Raw genomic sequence first — 24521 nt, 5'->3', positions numbered from 1 at the left:
GCACCAACACATGCTACCTCCCATCCCAGAGCCACATTCATGGCACGAATATATCCAATGTGTTCTCTCCCCCCACCTTCCACCGGAATCAATTGCACCCAGAAATTGCACACAAACTTTGTTTGTATATATACACAGCTTACCATTGCGGCCCTGTTGAACCCAGGGAATTGTAATCCGCTCTCCCTCATCTTATACTCACATCCTAACTCCCTACCAGAGCCTAAATATAGCGCACCCTCCCCAACAACCATAATAAAAAAATACAAATAGCTTACGGAGTCAATTCTTCTCTGTATATTTGTATTTTTCATTGTATTGAAAACAATCTTTCTTGCAAACAATGGTTGCAGGAAAGATCGCAATTGTTATGTCTATAGCCACCTTTAGTTACACCACCCCTGCTGGAAGGCAGTTCACTGTATCTATCCCCTTTCTGTACAGCAGTTCAAAAAGTAACTTTTGTTATCTAGAGGCTAGACTGGTTACTTTAGACCAAGGTCACCCGGGCGCCACTTTCAGATGAAAATGTTCCAGGACGGTGTAAAATAATTGATCTGCCATTTGGTAGCCCCTATGTGGACTGGCACCAACAGGAGGCTCTGTCTGGTAGTACACATGGTTTTTATGCAACCAAAACTTGTCTTCAATTCAAAATAAGAACCTGCTTTACGGCCACTGGGAGCAACATCCAATGGTTTGTTGAGCAACATCTCCCTCAGCGGGGCCGTGATGCTAAGGGGGGCGGGCCATGACGCGCTATTGGCTGGCCGGGTCGTGACGTCAGAGGGGGCGGAGTCAAACACAGCGCATTTGGCAAGAAGCCCAGGAAAAAGGTAAGTTTAGAGCAGGCTGGAGGCAGGCCACAGGCTTTTTTTTAGGTGTGTTACAAATTTACCGGCAGCTACATTGCCGGTAAATTTGTAATACCGGACCCGGCCTTGGCTGGTGTTTTACCGACTAGGCCGGTAAAATACCGGCCGGATGGCAACACTAGTTACTTATGAGCAACTGGTTGGGGATCACTGTTTTAGACATTCAGATTCTCTTTCAATATCCCTCATACCATTCTGGTAACTCCAGTCCCAGCAAAGTATACTGTATACCCCCCATACCCCAGGTGTGACAAGCCTGCATATAAAGCTATTGATTCTGCCGAGAGAAGTGATATCACTTAATGACAAATCACAATAGACAAGGTGGATATGTTGGGCTACTGCTTGCTCTGCTCTCATTTCCCCTACAGAAATAGTGATTGGTAGCACTAGGGACAGAGACCAGGGGAATGTGTTGGAAGAGTTACTATCTGCTCTGCTTTCATCACTTCCCATCCAATTCCGAATATATAGGAACAGAGATTATGGGAAAAGAATGGTTACTAGTTACTGGTTACTAGTACAAGATGCCTCCCTTTAGACAAGCACATTTAGTTGGGACAGCGTTGTGCCATAACAACCATCATACTGTAGTTGCAGGAGTATTTTGTGTGCAACTCAATATTCTGCCACCAGAGTTTAGAGCCCCCAAGGGGAAGAGTTCCAGAATAGATAGAGGGTTGCACAGATTAATGACACAAAAAAGTAATGGCAGACATTTGGGGAATGTGGGGTAAGTGGTAAGCATGTGCCAGTACAGCTAGAGAGTCAGAGCTACTAGAATCTTCTTTGCTGTGCAGAGTCAGAGCACCCCCACTGGCTAACATGAGCTCTGATTATCAGGTTAGTGACACACAAGGCACAGTTATCAATAAGGAATGGGATTTATTCCTCGGGAAACACTAAGCACTGCATAGGTGCTACCAGAATAGGTATCAGTGAGGCATCTGGCAGCCATTAGGCACCTACAGCACAGGCACAGGCTTACACACAGAGTTTGTCCTTACATTGAAATGCATTTCCCTGGTAACTGTGTCCCACTCACACTCACCTCATTCACTCCTGGTCTACCTCACTCCTACACTCATACTCACTTTCATCCACTCACCCATGCTCTGCCGTATCCTATACTCACTCTCAGCTTATTCACTCACAGTTTTGCAGTTTCTCATATGATTCTATATACAGAATAAGTTTCACCTGCACCTTCCTTTCCCAGAGCAACACTCCCATATGATTGCCCTTTCTATTGGCCCCCGGAGGGATCACTTGCCAAGAGCTGGAAATGATGGGAGGCACAACAGCGTGGAAAAGATAAGCATGGGTATATATTTATATATACAGGTATGGGACCTGGTATCCAGACTGCTTGGGACTTGGGGTTATCCGGATAATGGATCTTTCCGTTATTTGGATTTTTCATTCCTCAGGTCTACTAGACAATCATAAAACCATTAAATAAACCAAATATGCTGGTTAATTAGGGTTAATTCTATCTTAGTTTGGACAAAGTATAAGTTACTGTTTTATTATAACAGAGAACAGGGAAATCAATTTTAAAAATGTGGATTAGTTGGATAAAATGGAGTCTAAGGGAGATGGCATTTCCATAAAATATTGTGCCCATAAAGGCACTGTAGGACGAGTTATACAGGGAATTCAGTTAGCACTCACCTATAATATGGGAAAATGTACCCCTACTCTAAATTATAAGGATATTAGAAGTCACAGAGGGGTTATGTGACCATATAAAGGCACAAGGCTGTAGGCTGAGTTATACAGGGAAGTATCACTCATATTATAAGGGATAAAGTACCCAGTTGAACTAAAACAGTTAAAAGTTGGCTGTATCTTGACCTTATGGCATCAGGGAATGATATGCGGTACATCACCAACACAGGCTGCATGACTCCATGGTACCCTAATGGGCAACAGCCTAAAACATTGGCAGAGTAGGCAAACTCAGGTCTTTAACCTCTTCCCATTATTGCATGGTGCACGAGTACCTAATATGTGGAATCTAGGGGCCTGGGCACTGGTTCACTATCCAAAAGTGCTATGACCCCACAGACCTGGGTGCTGAATCACTGCAATTAAATCCAGGATTTCTTCATTAAAGGGAACATTCTGAATAGTCTCTAGGAATAACTGGCAAGAGAATCCAGATTAATTTGGTCACATTCACCAAGGCCTAACTGCCAATGTGTTATCTGTAGCACCAACTCCATACTGGCACTACTCTGAAGCACCTCTTAAAGGGGTTATTCACCTTCAAACATGTTTTTCAATTCAGTTGATTTCAGTTAGTTCACCAGAAATAAAAAAACTTTTTCCAACTACGTTATATTTTTTTATATTTGACCAGTTTTCTAATATTGAACTGTAAAGTTTAATTTTTCACCTTCTGAAGCAGTTCTGGGAGGGGGGGGGGTCGCCGACTCTTTAGCGGTTTTAAATTGATACATTTACATGATATATTTATCTTTGTACCTGCTGAGCAGAATCTCGGAGCTTTAGTGATGTGCGTATCGCACCCGACCCTGACCGTCCCCTTTCAATCCGTGTTCAGCCTGGCCCTCTATTGCCCCCCTATTTATAGTTCCGCGCCCAATCAGTGATGTCACAAAAGGGGCAGGGTGAGCTCGAGTATACAAATGTAGGTGCCAGAAGTGCTAAGTCGCCCTCAAACTGAACATTTGGTGCAGGAGTCTGCCCGAACCCGTGGGTTTCGGGCCAGCCCACATATCACAACTGAACTTCATTAAAGGCAGCTGTTAGAATTGATACAATAGTTGCTAATATCCCACAAGAAACACTGCCCATGGGAATGAGGCACAAAATAACCATATTCTGAAAATAACAGTTATTAATGGCCACTAAGGGTCGCTGTTCAAGCCCCCCAAATAACCCCCAATTTAACAGCAACACCTGATGGGGGTGAGCTGAGAACACAAACAAGTAACTGCTCTTTCAAAGTCCATGCATTGTGTGTGTCCGGCACTTGGTGCCAAATTACTGCCAATTAAAGGGCATTTCGCAGGAGAGGGAGACTGTGTACATGGCCCCAAAAACAATGGCTTCCTGGCTGCCTCTTAGAGCCCATTGTTAGCACTCAATATGTTTGTTGTTCAGAGCAGAATTTCACAAAGCAGTCTGTGTGCAGCTGTGCCCAGGATTGGGCCCCGTAACACAGCCCTCGGTGACACAGGAATGTCAGCCAGTTAACCAGTAGTCTCCTCTGCAGCTCCCAGCATCCTCAGCTAGACAGGAAGTAGAATATCCCTGTGCCTGGGCAGGTTCTCATTAACATACTTGTCACACAAAAGTCTGCCAGGAGTTCAAGGAAGCTAAAGGACAACGATGCTGTAACACCCTCAAGGGCAATACTGCAAGAGAGCAAGCACATTCACTTTCCACCAATTCCTAAGCCATTGCTACACTTCCACTTTATTTTGCTGAGGGTACAAAAGTGTAGAGCAGCCTCGCATTACAGGAGGGGTATTGTTGTCTCAAACAACACTGCAGGGGGAGGGATTAAGGAGTGCACGTGGCACACAAGCAGAGAGAATTTGGTCAGCACACCTGATGCCACAGTGAGAACTGATGCATGAACAGAATGTTAATGCTCCCCCCAGGAGATAAAAACGAGGGCAGGAAAGGGCTGGTCCAGCGACAAACCTGCCCCAGCTTTATGTGGAATTTTCCACAAGAGGTGAAAGGAGCTGCTGTACATGCTGTTATAACACGGGGCTAAGTAGGGGACCACACTTCCAGGCCCAGACTGGCAATCTGTGAATGTGCTGTAAGATGCCAGACAGGCAATAGTTATTGGGCTAGTGGAGGTTGTTTGTGCATCTGTGTACTTGAAATTGCTACAGTATTTTAAATCCCAGCCTGAACCTGTTCTCCACATAGGGATTGTATCGGAATGAACTAAGCCCCCTCTCTGCACACACCAACCCTCTTTCTGTTTGGGCCTCCATTGTGTGAGCAGCCATGTTGGTTGCACCAAATGAATCTCATTATAACCTATAACATGAAGTCTAATGGAAGAATGCTGTCTTTGCTCTACCAAGTGAGAAATGCCGAATAAGCCCCAATAGGGCATGTGAGTCCCCTTGCATTGCTAGGAAAGAAAAGACCAACACGGTGCTTACTGGTACAGGCAGGAAGGGTGATGGAGTTTCTGCATGCATACCTCAGCCCAATACTCCAAAACTGAAAATGTTCAGTGGTGCTCTGGGCAGCACAGGATTCTGGGAGTTGAATTCCAATATCAGGTGCCAAGGCTGCAGTCTTATAGAAAGGGATTCAGAGGAAAAGCCATATTCCATCTGTTACCTGGCACACAATTTAAAGGGGCCACAAACTGTTCACACAAGATTTTACGTCTGCCCTGGACTGTAGTGGCTGAGGATAAAGCAGTGGGGTTGGTCTACACAGGGAGTGAAGAGGGGGAAAAAAAGCTGGGGGAGGGCAGCTAATGCCACAGTAACAAGCAGCTGTCCCTTTAATGTGACCTTAATAACGTGAACACACACACCGCCCCTTAACCCCTCAGCTGCCAGAATAGCAGTAACAATTCTGCAGAGCACCACATTTTACATATTACTCCTCCCCCACAGAGCTTGCAATTTAATATCAACCACTAAACAGAAAGGCAGATGAGACAGCAGTAGACATTAATAAGGGGGTGTAATTCTGCAGCACATTGCACACCACACAGTTATAAAAAGAGGGGGCCCGTCTCACGGGGGGGGGGGGGTTAATGCTCAATTACACTCATCCACCAGCACCATGGTTATTATATATGCAAAATGAATATTATCTACAGATGCTAGTGTTACAGCATAATCTCTGAGTAGGCAATGTAACTTTCATAATAAAGAATGTTTTAGCCTTGGGAGTGTACTTGTTACATACAATCTCTACACCCCTTAAGGTACTGGGCACTGATGTTGAGTAACATGCAGCCCCGAGGTTTCAGCCATATCTGGGGGGGTCACACAGATTACTTATTCCACTGCTTTATATGCAGCACCAAACAGAGAATTGTGGCGCTGTTCTATTGCAGCACATGACCCTCAGAACAAGTGGTGGGAAGTGGTACTACAATGGGCAAAGCACACAGTTCTTAACCCAGCGCTCAGGGGCCAAGGAAGAGATAACCGTTATTTGGAACAGACACCTCCCCTCTCCACCATGCTCTACAGTACAACAGCTTCACACCCAGTTTGTACCTTCCTGCAATATGTGTTGATGCTATATATTTACTGGATAATACGGACATAGCGATTGCAAGAAATACAGCTTTAGCAAAAAGCAATGCTCAGGTTTCTCTCTGCAAACTGCCATATTGCATACTGACCCATGGGAACACTCAATATCCTCTTCTGCTCCCAATAAGCATAAGCTCCTGTAGTTCAGCACCAGCGCTGGGAAGGTTTTCAAAATGGAGAGTTTGGACTGCCAGAGATATGCACGGCTGTGCCACTGAATAGGCAGCTATGTCAATCAATACCCCGTATGGATGTCTGTGCCACACAAACAAACTGATGCACGGCTGTGCCACTGAATGCTTCAGGATAGATGGCTGTGTCAATGAATAGGCAGCTGTGCCAATCAATGTCCCAAATGGATGCTGTGCCACTGAATGCCAAACAATGTGCGGCTGTGCCACTGAATGCCAATCAATTTGCGGATGTGCCACTGAATGTCAATCGATTTTGAGGTGAATCACTAAATGCCAATCGATGAACTGCAAAGAATGGCAAGACGAAAACAGCAGAGATCAGCTTGGAATGCAGCCCCAGTGAGCAAGAGGTGCCCAGCAGAGTGGCCGCTACACACCAACCCTTATTATGACAGATCTGTATGCAAGTCACGCAGAGCAGGGCTGGGGAATAAAGTAGCAGAGAGATGCAGGGTGCCCGTCTCCAACAGTCGGCATGGTTGGCAGCAGAAAGATGGGCTCGGTGTAAGTAGGGAACGTAGCTCTGATAACAACACCTCTCCCTCCTGCGGCTCAGAGCTATGGAGCAGGCACAAAGCTGACAGCGGCCTCCCTCTTCCAAAATAAAAGCTGCGTGCAGGAGAAGCGCTGCCTTCATCCGTCACTGGGCTCTGCTGATCCAAACCAACAGTTAACTCTCTGCTCCCCTCTCTGAGGGCGGGGAGACACCATAACATGCCCATAATCCCAGTTGCTCCTCCCACTAGATAGCAAAACTCAGTCGCCGGCAAGGAATGCTGGGAGCTGTAGTCAAACAGCTGTACTACTGGCATCTATCAAAACAGCTCGTTTCTTTGTTTTTAATGAGAAGCTTCTGCTGCACAGAGCAGATCCGAATTCATTTTATGTCCAGCCATTCATGCAAAGTTCTGCTCAATTTCCTCACAACAAAGCAAAGGCTTCACCAATAGGATCCAACATTCTTCTCCGTAAGCCTCATTGGCCAAATGGCAACTCGCAGATTCCACATGCGCCCAATACATTTTCTTGTCTAATCTCAGGGGGATATAATAATCCAATGAAACCCCATAAAGAGGGCTCAGAATCTTTGTGTTTTACTTGTTTTGTTTGCTCTGCCTCAACCAAGATCCCTTATTGCTTCAACTGTGAATTTTAAAGGGGCACGCCATACAAAATGATTTGTTTCAATGAATGAAACAAACTTCTTACTAACTTCCCAATAAACATTAATTCCTCAAGTTATTTTAAACGAAACTGCAACTGAAAGCAATAAAGTCTTTCCATGGCTACTCTCTTCTGCGTTTGACCGACTGCAGAAACAATGTAGTAAAAACTACTGTTTTCAAGCATGTTAATCAAAGAACAGGCAAGGGAGTTTTAGCTGGAGGAGAGCATAGCAGGTACCAGACAGATACTACTAAAAAGCAATTATAGCAACCAGTATATGCCTGTAGTGAAAATGAGCTCTGTATTACCAATCCTAGATGCAGTCTGGGTGTCAGGGTATCAGATAAGGAGTAGCTCATTATACCTATATCTATGAACTGAAATAACTAAAACAGATATTCACTAATTAACACAATAGGCCAGTATTTTCAGCACAATCCCAGCACTTAAACACTCTCCCCAAGTTTTATAACAAGGTAGTGATAAGAGCAGGCCCGGACTGGCAATCTGTGGGTTCTGGCAAATGCCAGAGGGGCTGCTATAACGTGCCATAGAAAGTCAGTATTTAGTGGGCTGGTGGGGGCTGTTTGGGCCTATGAGTCTATTTTAATTCTCAGTCTGGACCTGGATAAGAGGAAAACATTGGGGTACCCTGTACTGTAGGTAAGGAAATATCCAAAACAGCAAATAAGCATTAACTACCCAATTTCATGTTAGTTTGCATTTAGAATAGCCCCTCATTGTCACTGCTTTGAGCCGTTTAGGGACCCCAGCCTCACAGTTCAAACCTACAAGCAGCAGTGCATTAAGGACATTAATGTGGAACATGATTTGGTGGGCAAGATAACTTTCTTTGACAAAGATTTGGTGGGCAGACACAGTGGAAAGCAAGTTTCCTCTACATAAATATCAGCTGGGAAAGGGGACAATGATGTCGGCCTGAAGGAATGAGGCGTGTGATGTCACTCATTAGCAGAACCCATAAGGCAGTCAGTCAGGCAGAGATCTGTAAGTAACATTCAGTGGCCTTAGAGGCCGGCACTGAAGAGCCAACAGAACATTTGTTTGTGCATACGATACAAATAGCCATTGTGGCCTTGCTCTGTTTGGTCTCATTGTAACCACTTGGCTGACACACAGAAGGGCCCCACAGTACATCACATACCCTAGGCCCATATGAGCTGAATCCCTGTAATGACCCCAACCATTGAAACATTATATATACTATATAATATACACACAGGGTCAGTGCTTGGGGGAAATGTCATTTAGATCACTGATACATGAACCTCATGATCCCAGATATCCAGGTTATGGACAGTGAGATACCCAAGTTGCACCTCTGTATTAATTGGGAGGTCTACCTTTAAGTTAACTTTTAGTAGGTTATAGAATGGCTAATTCTAAGCAACTTTTCAATTCTTTTTTTTTTTTTTATAGTTTTCGAATCGTCTGCCTTCTTTTTCGGTCTCTTTCCAGCTTTCAAATGGGGGTCACCAGAGCTGTGGGGTTGGAGTCGGGAGCAATTTTGAGTATCTGGAGTCACAGTTGCCAAAAATATACCGACTCCGACTCATTCAAGCAGTGAAAATAATCAAATAAGATTTAAGAGATTCTATGAATGAGGATAAGGCAGAAGCAATTCTGTTTCTAAGAATATTACTTTAGTTAATATAGGATTATATTCAACAGCTATTCTACAGCTATATGCCAGGTTCAATTAATAGATATGTTTATGTTTTCCAATTGTTTTTGCTTTATGTAGTTTAACTTTGATTTTCTTTTAGAATTACCAAATGATGTGGTTTATAGTCAGGCCTCTCCTATTCATTTTCCAGTCTCTTATTCAAATAAATGTATGGTTGCTAGGGTAACGAAACCTAGCAACCAGGTTGCTAAAATTGCAAACTGGAGAGTTGCTGAATAAAAAACTAAATAACAAAAAAAAAATAAAAAAATTAAAACCAAATGCAAATTAAATTGCCTTAGAACAGGGGTAGGGAACATGCGGCTCTTCATCCTGCTTGCTGCGGCTCAGTCTTGCGGCTTTGCCTGTCAGGTCGTATTTACAGCCTTCGCACCTGCTGGTGGCTTCTTGAGTGTGCGACCACGATAAGCACACTCAAGAAGCCGCCAGCAGGTGCGAGGGCTGTATAGACGTCCCAGGAGTGGCAAGACCGAGCCACAGCAAGATGATTCATCATGGTCCTTACTGCGGTCACACACTCAAGACAAGAGAGACACGATCAGCATGGAGCTTCAGAAACAGAAGTCACATTAAACAGATGAGAACACTAGCATTTAATAGGGCTATTCAGTGTTTAATTTATTTCAAAGTAGCCCTGCATATACACAATGCACTTCTGTTTGTTGTATTCTGTTGTTGTAACAGTTAAAATTAAAAAAAGGTTAAAAAAGTTTATAAGCTGTGTTATGTTTTGCGGCTCCAGACTATTTTTCTTTAGTGGGAGAGGGGCAAAATGGCTCTTTTGATAGTAAAGGTTGCTGACCCCTGCCTTAGAAAATCACTCTCTACATCAGTGATCCCCAACCAGTAGCTCATGAGCAACATGTTGCTCTCCAATCCCTTGGATGTTGCTCCAAGTGGCCTCAAAGCAGGTGCTTATTTTTTAATTCCAGGCTTGGAGGCAAGTTTTGGTTGTATAAAAACCAGGTGTACTGCCAAACAGAGCCTCAATGTAGGTTGACAATCCACATGGGGCTACTAAATGGCCAATCACAGCCCTTATTTGGCACCCCGGGAACATTTTTCATGCTTGTGTTGCTCCCCAACTCCTTTTACTTCTGAATGTTGCTCACGGGTTCAAAAGGTTGGAGATCCCTGCTCTACATCATACTAAAAGTTAATTCAAAGGAGAACAACCCCTTTAACCCTTGTATCTATCTGTTGTAGATCTTAAATCATATGGAAGTGGCAGGTAGGTCGGTGACTGCTGTAAGTACATTGGTTGTGGTTTCTTCCCGGTCCTTTGAAGCATTGCATGCAGGGCCACCATCAGAAATCACGGTGCACCATACAGCAAAATTTTCTGGGGCCCTGGTCCCGCCCACCCCAAGCCCCACCCCAGATGCCGTTAATCCTACACCACAGTAAAAAGTCCATACAAACACCATCGCTCGAAACGGTAAAACAAGAAAATGGGTCGGCCAGTGTACCACATACAAATTTTTTAAAAATCATTGGTGGTTAGGACCCCCTATAAGTTTAAAAAAAAAAATATAGCGCCAGGGGCCCCATAAAAGTTTTTAAAAAAATAAATATTGGTGGTCAGGGCCCCCCTCCAACTTCAGGTCTTTTCGGCACAGCTTTGGGTTTTCTGCGCATGATTTTTCCAGCACAGCCAGCCCCCCTTTAGCCCTGTGTAACCCCCTGATGGAGGCCCTGATCACATGTTCTACACAGCCCAACCACATTAGCAAGGCAGCGGCAAAACCAATGCCCGACATCAAGCAGCACTGAATAAAGCATTTAACTTCTGTACAAGGTTCTGTTTCCTGCTGAATAGTGATGCACGGAATCCAGGATTCGGTTCGGGATTCGGCCAGGATTCCCGAACCGAATCCTAATTTGCATATGAAAATTGGGGCGGGGAGAGAAATCGCGTGACTTTTTGTCACAAAATAAGGAAGTAAAAAATGTTTTCCCCTTCCCACCCCTAATTTGCAAATGCAAATTAGGATTCTGCTCGGTATTTGGTCGAATCTTTTGTGAAGGATTTAGGGGTTCGGCAAATCCAAAATAGTGGATTCGGTGCATAAACTGCTGAGGGGACATAACGGAGACAAAACAGCAGATGCAAGAAGCCCACAGGACTAGTGATAAGCAAAGTTGATTTATTACACATGGCTCTGCCCCAGCTCCCCACTTCTGGGAGCTGCCAACTAGCTAAAGCTTTGATTGTAGGTTAGAAAAACAAGAGACTTTCAAACTGGTAGGGGGCAGATGAATATAATGAGGGGAGACAAACTGCACATAATTAGCAGCACTAAAATATACTGCATAACAAACAATCCTCTCTCATGGTGGAGCTGCTAATTAAATGCTCCACAGTAACAACACTGTATTTCAATTTCCATTTCCTAAAGAAAAGAGGCTTGGGGTAACCTAGCAACAAGCATATATTGCCTCCTCCAGCACAGGGTCGTGCAAGAGGGAGCTATTCCACAGTACTGCCAAGACCTAATATACAGAGGCAAGAGTGGAAAACTTACCGGATGCGGAGAGGATCATGGTTCCCGATTTCTGTACCTCATCGAATTTGGTGAAAATTACATTCAGTCTGAAAGGAAAGCAAAGTGTGTGTGAGTGGCTGCTCTAGAACCTTCCTTCATGGCCCAAATATGCCCATTTAATTTCATGCCCCGTTGCCACTTCTATTCATCTCCCATTTGAATGACTCCGTTAAAGTGTACAGAGGGTGGCAGACTGCCCTACCCAGCAGGAAACTGGTCCCGAATCCTCTGGGTGGATCAAATACTGGTGTTTGTTTGGCAGCTGCTAATGATATTTTTACATTGGCCCCAGATTATAGCCACTATGGGAGCAACAAAAAAAATGAGTGTTTACACACTTTACCCAGGCAGAGAAGGCACTCACCGTGATTGTGGCAGCCCTTTCTTACTGAGATCAGCTCGGACGCGTTCCCCTACATGTCTGTAGATCTCTACGAGGCAATTTATTGCAGCATCTCGGACCTGAGGGAACACAGAGGAGGTGAGAGGCAGACAGGGCTGTAGATTATGCTGTAAATGGGAGAGAGAGGCCTTTGTGACTACACCTGGTAACCAGCACAAGTGCTTAACTGGATACACCAGCTCCTCAAAATGATACAAAATATTCCTATGGGATCATAAACAGACACTGTCCCTTTAACTTCCCAAACCGTTTGACTTCAGACTTCTTTTCATTGGAATTCATTGTACTAAACTGAACACATCCAGACATATAGGGGGTCCCTTGTAGGTTTTCTGAAGGTTTTAATTCAACAGGTGGAGGATCTCAACTGGAGGGCAATATGGAGGAAACAATAAAAGCTGTAGCCCATGAACAAACAAGCCACACAATGATATGCTGGAGAGCTGCAGACTGATAGGGGATATAATTCAAGAGCAGCAGGGTGGTTCTGCCAAAAGATGCCTGGTAGAGAGAAGCAAGTCTTGCTATAATGCAGGGTTTGATATGAGGACCCTGCATGAGGACCCCATCTGAAGAAGGCTGTCTTGAGATCCCAGCAAGTCACTTCTCTTTCCCTAAAGTTGAACACACTCAAAATGAGACCCTATCAGTAACTACAGAGAAGACATAGACACTGGTCTACTCATGGGCAAATCCCAATATGAAAAGTGGGCAGCTTAAATGCTCTCAGGGCCTGAGAAGCTAGAGATCCCAATGTAATGTAGGGTATGTACCTTCTAAAAATGGCACCAGTCACTGCACTTTCCAAGTGATATAAATGGAAGCATTGCAATTTGAGCCTTAACCTTACAGCGTGCGGATATTCATATTTATATTCACATGATTATGGGAAAAAGTAAGCCTAAATGAGCCGAATATCTTTTTTCACCTTCATTTTGATATCATTTCACATGTTATGCCATCTGTTGGTTGTTTGCGGAACTACATGGTTATCACGGCCAGTTACAGTAGGTACAATACGACTTTCAACCAACAGATGGCAGCATAAGACAAAGACATCAGCAGATCCGTTATTTCCATGTAATTCTTATACAGGAGCAAGAACACAGAAACAAGGAGTGGCAGCTCTGTACCAAATGAGTAACTACCCTGCTGGGACCTGCAAAAAAGAAATAAATACAAACAAACACAAAATAAATCTACTGCCAGCATCGAACAGCCTGCTAATGGGATGGTGAGAGTTGTAGTCAAAAATCGTGTGGAGCACTGTAGGAATGGGGTACTGGGCCAGACACGTAGGCAGACTAGCTTAACCAGACACGTAGGCTTAACCAGAGTGCAAATAAAAAGCAAAGACTGCTCCTTCCTGTAACCATAGCAACCAGCCAGCTTTCACTTGCGCTTGAATAATGCAAGGGAGCACCTGATTAGTTGCTAAGGGTTACTGCACTAGTATTACAGTAATGAATGGAGAGAATCAGAATGACATGCCACCATATTACCATATATTGTATACATACATGCATACTCACATACTCTCTCCTAGGACCTACCTGGCTATTAGGATCCCCCAGAAGGTTACATATATGCGGTACAATCTTACTAAGTGTCAGACTGTTGGCTCCATACCTGGGAGTGGGAGAAAAAGAATATGTGTCAGCCAGTGGCACAGAGCAAGAGGAATGGGTGCTTCCACCAGAGCGGAAGATGGGGGGGGGGGACTTACACATTGAGGGTGGCAATAAGGCAGAGGCAGACTCCTTCCCGCGTACGGAAATTCTTATGTTTGAATCCCGAAAACATCCGTTCCCACACATACTGCAAAAACACAAAGCAAAACCATAAATGAAACCCACCCCTTTCACAGGGGCAAAAAGACCTCCTCACCCCCTGTTGTGATGGGTACTAACTGTAAGGACAGGTGAGCTTCTTTGCAAGGGACTGCTTGGTTTCCCCTAATGACCAGAGATAGGAGTTTACCTTCAGTAAAGACCAGTGCCAGGGTGGTGATACTGCTAGAACGGGGGCGCTGGATGCAGACAACAAAATAGCCTTCCAGTCTGAGCCACACACAGACCGATACCCAGCCTGCATGAGGGGAATGTACTACCCACCAGTTACACCCAGTGAGGGAAGGGGCTAATAAATGGCAAGTACATTATTATATATAGTGAGACTAAGTCCATAAAGCCTATAGAGAAGGGCACTATTGTGCACATGTAGTTAGAGGATAAGCATCAACATTTTCACTGTATGGATCTGCTTGTCAATTAATACACTGGAGAGATAGATGGATAGATGGATAGATGGATAGATGGATAGATGGATAGATGGATAGATGGATAGATGGATAGATGGATAGATGGATAGATGGATAGATGGATAGATGGATAGATGGATAGATGGATAGATGGATAGATGGATAGATGGATAGATGGATAGATGGTAATGATAGATGGATAGATGGATAGATGGATAGATGGATAGATGGAATGGATAGATGGATAGATGGATAGATGGATAGATGGAAGATGGATAGTGGATGGATAGATGGATAGATGGATAGATGGATAGATGGATAGATGGATAGATGGATAGATGGATAGATGGATAGATGGATAGATGGATAGATGGATAGATGGATAGATGGATAGAAGGGATAGATGGATAGATGAAAGGATAGATGGAAATGGATAGATGGATAGATGGATAGATGGATAGATGGATAGATGGATAGATGGATAGATGGATAGATGGATAGATGGATAGATGGATAGATGGATAGATGGATAGATGGATAGATGGATAGATGGATAGATGGATAGATGGATAGATGGATAGATGGATAGATGGATAGATGGATAGATGGATAGATGGATAGATGGATAGATGGATAGATGGATAGATGGATAGATGGATAGATGGATAGATGGATAGATGGATAGATGGATAGATGGATAGATGGATAGATGGATAGATAGATAGATAGATAGACAGACAGACAGGTACCTGTGGGTTGGAGGCCTGTTCCATTATCTTTATCAGGAGGCTCTGGTCTTGCTCTCGTACAGAGTCCTTGGCATCCCCTAATCGGTCCATCAAACTTGGTAACACTGTGGGCAGAAAGGGAAACATTAGAACCTCCTACTGAACACACACAGGAGAGAATTTGGGTTTATGGCGGCATGATTTGCAGTTCACGCCATATTGTTTTCATACAGCATTAAAGGGCCCTGCTGCAGGTTGCCATTTATTTGCTCCTCCAGCTGGAACTAGAAGAACGCCGGGTGCAGACTGGCACAATGCAGCAGTGGGTAAGGGAACTGCACAGGTACATACACCACTTATTAGAAATGAGCCCAAAGGAATTCCAATATTTAACTGAAATTTTTGCTTTGAAGGTTAGGTTTGGGCCCCTGTGAGTCAAGGCCTAGTGGCCCTTGGGCGGGTCGATACCACCTGTAAATAACGTAGGTTAATTTGTAGGTTGGAGGGCACTGCTGCAAGTCTGGGGAAAGGTATAGAGAGGGAACAGCTCACCTGTGCCAAGCTGTGTTCTGAATCGATCCTGCAGCCGGGAAACAAGTTCGGACAGAATATCCATGCCCAGCAGGGCCACCTGGTAGCAAAAACACAAAGTGTTGGGACATTTTATTGCATTTTGGAGCATTTCAGAACATGTGCAATCTGAGTGAGGCAGAAAGAATAAAGAGCCATTGATGGCGATCATTTGACTAACATATGCAAATGACTGCAGCTAGGTGGCGCAGTGCATTATGGGTAACACAAAACTAGCATTATGGTGTAATAAACCATTGAATTTATTGTTATTTATTTATTGTTATTGAATTTATCGCTCTTTGTTAGCAAAAGGAGAAAGGATTCCATGTCACTACCCATCCACTAAGCTTGCCTTTTGACTCACCCCAATGCCAACCAACCCCGGTGCTTTACCCCCGCTCTCCCAGCATAACACTCAGTAACCATCTTTGTCTTGGGGTGAGCTGCTGCTCAATGAACGTATAGTGAGAGCAGTACTGCTAATGCCACAAACAACACATACGTGCCACTGGTGTGAATACACTAGAACGGTACAATTTTTGGAACCCCCTTTAAACTGAACAATAAGCCTCTGAAATATTAGAATTATTGAAATACAGGAAATAGAATATGGACCAGCTTTGTTGACTTGGTTCATTACTTGGATATTGCTCTACACGTGACTCGGTCGACATTTTCCCAAAATTTCTTTGGTCCATGAAATAACAGCACTGACAAAGAGACTAACCAAACAATGGTTTCAAATTAGTTGCCTACGGACACACAAACCCTGTGTATGTGTGTGTACAACAGGGAACACAGAATGCCCCTAAAACTGCCATGCCTGCCAGAAACAATGCACAATTTGCTAAAAAGCTGAAAATAAGAGCAAATGTAAGTTTAGGGCCTGAGAATTTCATTGTTTCACTTGCAGCAGGGTGTAAAATCGAAACAGTGATTAGCTGCTATGGGTTACTGCCATTTGCCCAGTGTTTATAAATGTGCACCGCTAGTAATCAGTCTCATTTAGACCTGGAACTGGTTGCTAAGGCCTGTGGACCCCAGCAACCAGATAAAAAGTGAGGCTGGATTCTCACATTTTTCATCTTGCAGTCTGTCATTCAGTACACTGCCTGGTTGCCAGGGGATTAAACATAGCAACCAGACTGGACAGCCACTGGACAGAAGTGAATTAATGAAGTCGGAATGCAGACTGAGCTGTGGCCCCCTGGTTCCTTTACAACCCCAGGGGGATGGGGGGGGAGTTGCAAACAAGTAACTACAAAGGAGGGTATTCCCTGAATTAGGAACCCCACTGATCTGGGCAGTCATTTGAACAATGAAAATGCAAATGAGGCAATTAATGATGAGAAGAAATTCTGGGTATGTGCACAAATAACCAGAAAAAATGTATAACATGGAACATTTTATTTCCCAAGAGTAGCACTGCTGATATCACAAACAACACTCTTGCACCTCTAGTGTGAAAACTCTGACATGGTGCAATTTTAGGAACCTAGAAATAAATAACAAAAGAGGAGATAGGGCTGCCTGGAAAGAAATGGGGGCTGAACTTCAAGCTGGTGTCTGTAGGAGAGTGCTAATATATACCAAAATATCATGCTGGTTGTACAAACATTTAATACACAGTGAAAAGTGAATTTGCAGTGTTGCTAGTCTCTTTCTTTCTTCATGTATCTATATTAACCTTGCCCCTAGGCAATGGAGGACAGCGTGTTGTCTGTTGGAATACATATATTTATATTTTAGTGAATAAAGCGCCCCTATTGTAAAATATAAGTATATTATAAATTCCCAAGGAGTTCCATAACCATATAAAAGCACAAGGCCAATACCCCCCCCCCCCCCCCAAATTTATATGCACTATTAAAATTTAAATGAAAAATGAAAAATATGTAATACACAAGTTTCAGTCTGTCATGTGAATTTATTACTAAGCATGGATTGTAACTGATGACATCGCTAAACACCATTTATATAGTGAATAAAGTATCCCCTCTTGTAAAATAGGAGGATATTTTAAGTTACAGAGGAGTCCCATGACCATATCAAAGCACAAGGCCGAAGACAGAGCTTTTTTTTTTATACAGGTCATAGAACTCCAAGGTGACTTTGAATATCCTCATATTTTGCAATAGGGAGTACTTTATTTATTATAATACACAAGTTTCAGTGAGTCATGGGACAGAAATGTGACATTACTAAGCACCATTTATCAGGATAACATTTATTCATGGCTCGTCTATTATGATATAATACACAAAAGCCATGAATATCTTGTAAATTAAACGGTGAGTAGTGATATCATTTTGGTCACATGACTCACTGAAACGTGTGTATTATAATAAATAAAGTACCCCCTGTTTCAAAATAGGAGGATTTTAGAAGTGACTTCGGAGTTCCGTGACCTTCGGCCTCGTGTTTTTATATGGTCATGAAACTCCTCGGTAGCTTATAATATCCTTATCATTTACAAGAAGGTGTACTTTATTCACTATATAATTTACAGGACATTTAGGGATCTTCTGTCCTATATGGGTATATACACACCAGTAGGCCCTGCTGCAGTCAATACCAGCTTGTACAAAAAGCATTTGATCATGCATGTACCATGTTTACGCCCCATTTATGCCACCTGCCTGAAAGAGTAGCCAGCATTCTGATATTCTCCCATGCAGGAGGCAGAAAGGGAAAGGGGAGGGAGGGAGTCCTCTATATGGATTGTATTTCATGTAGCACAATGCAAGCTAAGTAAGGTGCATGGGGAACGCTGGGTTGGTTTCTGGTGCCAGTAACACTGCACTTGTGTGAGATTTAGGGAAACGATCACAGTATTACTTCCCCTTCCTTCCCTAACATTATGATCTACACTGCTCACTTACAAGCAGACTACACATTGCCCAGACATGACTCTCACTTGGTGATTGGTGAGTGGAACCCGCCCCAACATCAACCCTCCCATCTATCGTCAGTGATATACAAATGAAAACATGATTCTGATCAGCTGCACCTGCAACCACATACAAGGCAGTTGGGGGATGCAGAGAGATGCCTAGACCGTGCCCACAAAAGTGATCATTTGTCCAGCAACTGATGAGGTTGCTCCACAGGGTGCAATACTCTCTTATCTCCATAGGGTTGCAGCCTCACCCCACCATCTTTCCTGGTTTATTTACAAGAGGACTCTGTACAGGAAAGAGGAAACAGTCATTTTCCCCAGCAGATACAGTCACTTTTACTTGTTTACAATCTGTATTTACATTGACTTCTTCACTAATGATTACTCAGCTCTGACTAGCAGCCACACGACTCATCCCACTCATCCACGTGCAACAAGTTTGGCATTTCTGGCGCAGTTCTCTAGTCTCAAATACAAAGCACAAGAAACTGGCAATCACTGGAGCCAAAGGGCACTTTAATAGGGTTATGTAATTAAAGGCACTAAGTTTGCCCAGGACCAGTAACAACCAATCAGCAGGTAGAATTTACTGGTCATCTTTTCAAAAGAAAACATCTTATTGGTTGCTATGGGTTACTGCCTTTCATTACATATGGGGGAAGATAATATTTATTGTTTATATTCTATGAACAGTGAAATACTGTGTCAGCAGCCGGCTGATTAACAGACCTAGAAGAGAACGTGCATGTGTGTGTGTGAGTGAGAGACTGGGGAGTTTTGACAACCACTATTTTAAGGCAGTGTCAGACAATACACCCAGTGTGACTCAAGTGTTACTGCATCTAACCAATCAGACCCAGTTGCTAACTGGGGCAACAGCGTTACTCAGAGTGGAGCACAAGCACCCACATACACAGAGACCCCGAAACTGACCCAAATCACTCCCACAGAATAATGCATAGCAGGTGAGTTAGCAGGTGAGGCCGGTGAACTATATTTTAGGGAGAAGTCCGTAAATCAGAACTGGGCCTTGCAGATTCTGGTGTTATTCGGAGTAACAGATCACATGGCCTACAGTGGCCACTAACAACAAACAAGTCTATGAATAACCTGTGTCACATGAAAGGAGATTGTGCAGGAAATACCCCAAGCGCTAGGTCCATACCGGTATTTCTCGTTAGCAAGGAATTTTCACAGCCCACAATTGATATTGCACTGAAACCACTAACTATAGGGCCCAAGCAGGTGTTACACAGGGCAGTGCAGAGACAGCTGGGTAATTGGGCCCTATTCATTATTAGGGAATCTGGAGCTCTCCGTTAACACCTGAACAGCTAAATGGTTTGTGCCTCAAGCTCCAGGTGTGTTGGCTGGATTTTAAACCTACTCCTACACCCCAGAATACCCATGAGCAACATTCAGATGTTAAATGAGTTGGGGAGCAACGCTAGCATGAAAAATGTTCTTGGGGAGCCAAATAAGTGTTGTGATTGGCCATTTGGTAGCCCCTATGTGGACTGTCAACGTACTTGAGGCTCTGTTTGGCAGAATATGTGGTTTTTATGCAACAAAACCTGGCCTCCAAGTCAGTAATTCAAAAATAAGCTCTTGGTTTGAGGCCACTGTGAGCAACATCCAAGGGGTTGAAGAGCAACATACTGCTCACAAGCTACTGGTTGGGGATCACTGCACTAGTGACTCCTAACAATCTGGACTCTTAGTACAATTAAGAAACAAATTCCTTGACCACATGTCCCTTCAGTGGACATGTGGCCCCAAAATGTTTGATCGTGTGTAAGTGTCTGGAGTACCATGTTATACATTTGGGATCCCCCCGTATGCTTCATTCAAGGTATTGGCTCTTCATTTGTTTCTGGATTACTTAACTGGTGTGTTGCTAGGCCAGTGCCAATACCTGCATCCCCCATCTGCAAAATCCCTCAGTACAATTTAACAGCTCCTGCCCCATGCCTTCCCAAACTGTTCACAAGGTGCCCTCCTGCTGGGCACAATATGGGCAGCCCCTGCTTTTAAGCAGAGTAATGTGGCCAACATGGCTAAAGGGTAATAATGGCTCTGGCTTTCTGCATACTCCAGCTACTCCACCCACCCCCTCCATTTGTAACATTTAACTGAAGCACTAACCTATCCCTGCTCCGGGCCAGGAGTGGGGACCCTCCAGCAGACTAATAAACACAAGCAACATGGAATACAGCAAATGCACAGCCCAAGAATTCAGCCACAAGACTCATGTCATAATACTCCATGCCCATGCACTCTCACCCCATGCCTAAAAAGAGCATTTGACTGGCTATTCACTACACTGCTGGTTCTGACTTCTGAAACAATGCAGCACTGGCCCAACGTCAGACTGGGATTTATGAAGAAAAAGTGACACTATGAGCAGATGACAGTAATAGAATACAAATACGGTAAACTTGCAGGTATTACCAGGGTTAATCCTGGGCATTGGTGCCCTTTCTGCTCACCCTTCCATCACATGCGGCTGCACTAGGTTCAGGCCGGATTATCCCTAATGCACTTGGCTAATTACCTTTCCTCCCAAAGCCGGGGTTATACACGGTGCCCCCTCCATGAAGGCAGATTGAGGGACTCACAGGCAATGTTCGCTCTAAGCCACACTCTCAGCAAATAAGAAATCAAGAAAGGTACCTTATGGGAATTCTCCAGGCAACCTAATGTTTCTCTTGGCAACAAACTAAAATTCTTCCCGGAGATAAAGATCCATGCAGCGGCGCGAGAGGGGGTTTGCTTTAAAGGCCCACGATACCCTGTTTAGGAGTAAGGGTCCCATTATTTGTGTATAAATATTCTGTGAGGCCTAACAATCTACACCATCAGAGTAGGCAGTTTGGTAGCCCAGACCAGCACACACACAGTCACATACTCATTCTTCATCCTCTTGCCTTTCCCTTTCCAAATGATACAAGCAGATGTGTGTAACCTTATCCAGCGGGTATTTGCTCCTGTGCCGGTGTGAAATGTAACACTTGGCACAGAAGAGGGAGGCTGCAGCAGCCAGTGCTCCATGTGGCACACACTTGCTGAGTTGGACCCATCCGTTTTCAGTTTCAGTGCGTGAACTTGTGCCTCATGGCGTCTGTAGGATACAGGGCCCCCCTCAGCTGACTCAGTAAATATTAACCAGACCCAGGCTCTTATCTTGGTTGCTGTGTAATGTACAATTGCCCCCAGTCAGGGGATAATGACATACAAGTCACATCCATTCTGCATTGCTTTTTTTTCCATTTGTCCTGCAGGGAATTTAGGGAGAGCTCAAGGGCCATGCCCCTCTGTCCCAGCAGGCAGTGTCCCTTTGCCAACTCTGGAATATGGGTACTAAGGTGCAGCGTCTCTGTATAACCCTAACCTTCCACCCCAGCAAGGAAGTCATGATACTTTTTGGCCAGACAAGCATCAAACTGGACAAGGAAAGTAAATACAGCCTGATGCCCCTAGGTACTTTACTCCTGGTCCTCCCTAAAGCTGGCCATACACTATAAGATCCGCTCGTGTGGCAAGGTCAACTAGCCAATGTGGTCCTCGATCTGATGGAAAATCAAACCTGATTGATCCTGACTGATCAAGATGGGACAGATATTGGTCTGGTAGGCCCGTGGGAGGGCCCCATACACGGACAGATAATCTACAAAATCGGTCTAAAGGACCCGAATCAGCATCTTAAATCTGCACGTGTATGGCAAATCAAGCCAAGGGCTAGTGTGCGGGTGTAAAAGCTCCGCAAACAAAGGAAAGTTATGCTCACCACTAATTTTTAAAACCATTAAGTGGGGGTGCAATGAGACTGTGCACCCCTGCTTAATGTTTTTAAAACATAGTGGTGAGTACAACTTTCCCTTGTTTGTTATAGTTTATACATGTTGTTGTAGCTCCCAACCTTTCCAGCTATAGTCAGGTGATCCCAGTGGTGGCCAATAAATGGGCAACCATGTTTGGGAGTTTTAACCTTGAAAGCAGCAAGTAAGTTGCAGGTAAAACTCCCTGTGTAAAATGTATACTGAAGCAATAGAATTCTTAATGGATCAGATGAAAGTTGAGTGTAGGACTGGCCATACTGGGGATAAGGTTGCCACCTGGCCGGTAAAAATTATGCTTGATGCCAATGTTATTAATAGGAACAAACAGCAAGAATATAGGAAGGCCGGTATTTTTTTTCAGAAAAATTGGCAACCCTAACTGGGGATGACTTTGATGTACTTGGCCAGCTTAAATATATTGCAATATATGGATAAACAATCCCTGCTATGTTTAAAGGGTAAGCCATTTTTAGTAGCTTAAGGTACAAAATGTCTCAATATCCTAAATATATTGATAATGGGTTGAGTGCAGAGGACCTCGTGCATTTGTCAAAGCTCAGCAGACACAACACTTAACTCTGCCCAAGCACTCAGGGCTGGCACTACAGTATCACTCTCTCAGGCAGGTGCCCATGACAGGCAGCTAAGGCAGACTGGGCAAGTGAATGCATGAGGATAAAACTGGGCATGACAAAATAACCTGTTCAATGTTCTGTGGGGGTAAATACAAGCTGATCAGTCTCTGAGCAGATAATGCAAATGGAGGTACTAGAGACTGGGCACAAGGAATAAAGAGTGCAGAGACACTGCCACTTAGCACCAGAGTGCGGCTGCATGTTTTGGAAGTGACATTACATGAAGCTATATTCAGACGGGAGAAGGGGCACATGTGTTTCCCTGATCTTTGGCTCAGCACGGAGTACAGCTGCTCAGTAAATACATAGAAACAACAGTCACAATGGACAATGCTGGGCACTCGACTGACACATCACCCAGTGTAACCCCTTATCTCATACTAGTGCAGCAATGGGGACTGAGAATCTAAAGGGCACACACACTCACAAACTACACAGAACTGTGGCATTTAAAGGGGCAGCAAATGTAGTGGTCATATCCTGCCTGAATATATGTGGCCCTCTGCTGTCTACATGCGCCAGACATAGGTGTCCAGGAATGCGGCACAAGGAGGGCCCTGGACCACACATTTACCAGAACATCCCCAGCCAGCTCATGATGAGTGCAATTTGGCAATTTTAGTGATAATGATTACCCTTATCAGCCAGGTCAGACGCCAACATGCTCTCTACCATTGTCACGGCACCAACAGCATCAGGCTTGGGAGCAGGGCAAACACCCAATAGGCACCCATGTAAACAGCATCCTCCTCTCAATAAACATAATGTTTCTGCCCATTACCAAAACACCACTCCTCTGGATTAGGATGTAAATGTCCAAGAGGGTTTGCCGTAAATGAGTAACAAAAAAATTCAGAGACAAACATGCAACTTGTTACATTATAACCAGATTAAAAGATTAGATATCCTGATACATACTACTTTTAGACTATAAACTCGTGTGCATAATGTATGCACAACCTACAGGCAGTTTGGGGCTTTTTATGCCTAACAGTGATTTATATAGGACTGTAAAGTGACCACAGAATGAAGATCCAGCTGCTGGTTCTACACACAGCCCTAGAATTTGTAACATAAATCATTAGTGTGTTGTCTATACAACCCCAGAGTAGGAAAGGGCAGCAGACAGCGCAGGTAAAGCAGATGGGCCATGTTCCTTATAACTGACACACCCTGTAATTACTGGGATTCTTTCTTCCCACCATAACACTCAGTATGGGGACAAGGAGGGTGCAATAATGAGTCGCACAGCAGAACCTGTTTCAGGTGCAATAAACGCATTTTGTAGTTTTATGGTGGGAAGTTTGGGCAGTACTGGAGGCAGAAAGGAGAGACGGCATCCTGAAACGGAACCTGCTTGTCATGGGCTAATAAACAAAGTCCCCAAACAGGATTAGTGGCAGGAAGGCCTTAAA

The 24521-nt window shown here is 44.1% G+C and overlaps 1 protein-coding gene and 1 non-coding gene across 21 annotated transcripts in view; one reads left to right on the top strand and one right to left on the bottom strand.

Annotated features, from left to right (window-relative positions):
* The window catches only part of clasp1.L (cytoplasmic linker associated protein 1 L homeolog), a 98139-nt gene that overhangs the window by 59637 nt on the left and 13981 nt on the right, over window positions 1-24521 (bottom strand). For 19 of the 20 annotated variants that reach the window (XM_041575684.1, XM_041575683.1, XM_041575685.1 and 16 more), the window contains 6 exon segments: window positions 15713-15791; window positions 15182-15285; window positions 13899-13990; window positions 13726-13801; window positions 12134-12231; window positions 11749-11816 (listed from right to left, as the gene is read on the bottom strand). In XM_041575684.1, the coding sequence (XP_041431618.1) occupies window positions 11749-11816; window positions 12134-12231; window positions 13726-13801; window positions 13899-13990; window positions 15182-15285; window positions 15713-15791 (517 nt within the window). 20 annotated transcript variants of the gene reach the window in all.
* On the top strand, window positions 16155-16280 carry LOC121398602. Its single transcript, XR_005964423.1, has one exon. It is a non-coding gene; the product is annotated as a U4atac minor spliceosomal RNA (small nuclear RNA).

This window comes from Xenopus laevis, chromosome 9_10L (genome assembly GCF_017654675.1).
Source record: "Xenopus laevis strain J_2021 chromosome 9_10L, Xenopus_laevis_v10.1, whole genome shotgun sequence".
Taxonomy (NCBI): Eukaryota; Metazoa; Chordata; class Amphibia; order Anura; family Pipidae; genus Xenopus; species Xenopus laevis.
This window is presented reverse-complemented; position numbering and strand designations above follow the sequence as displayed.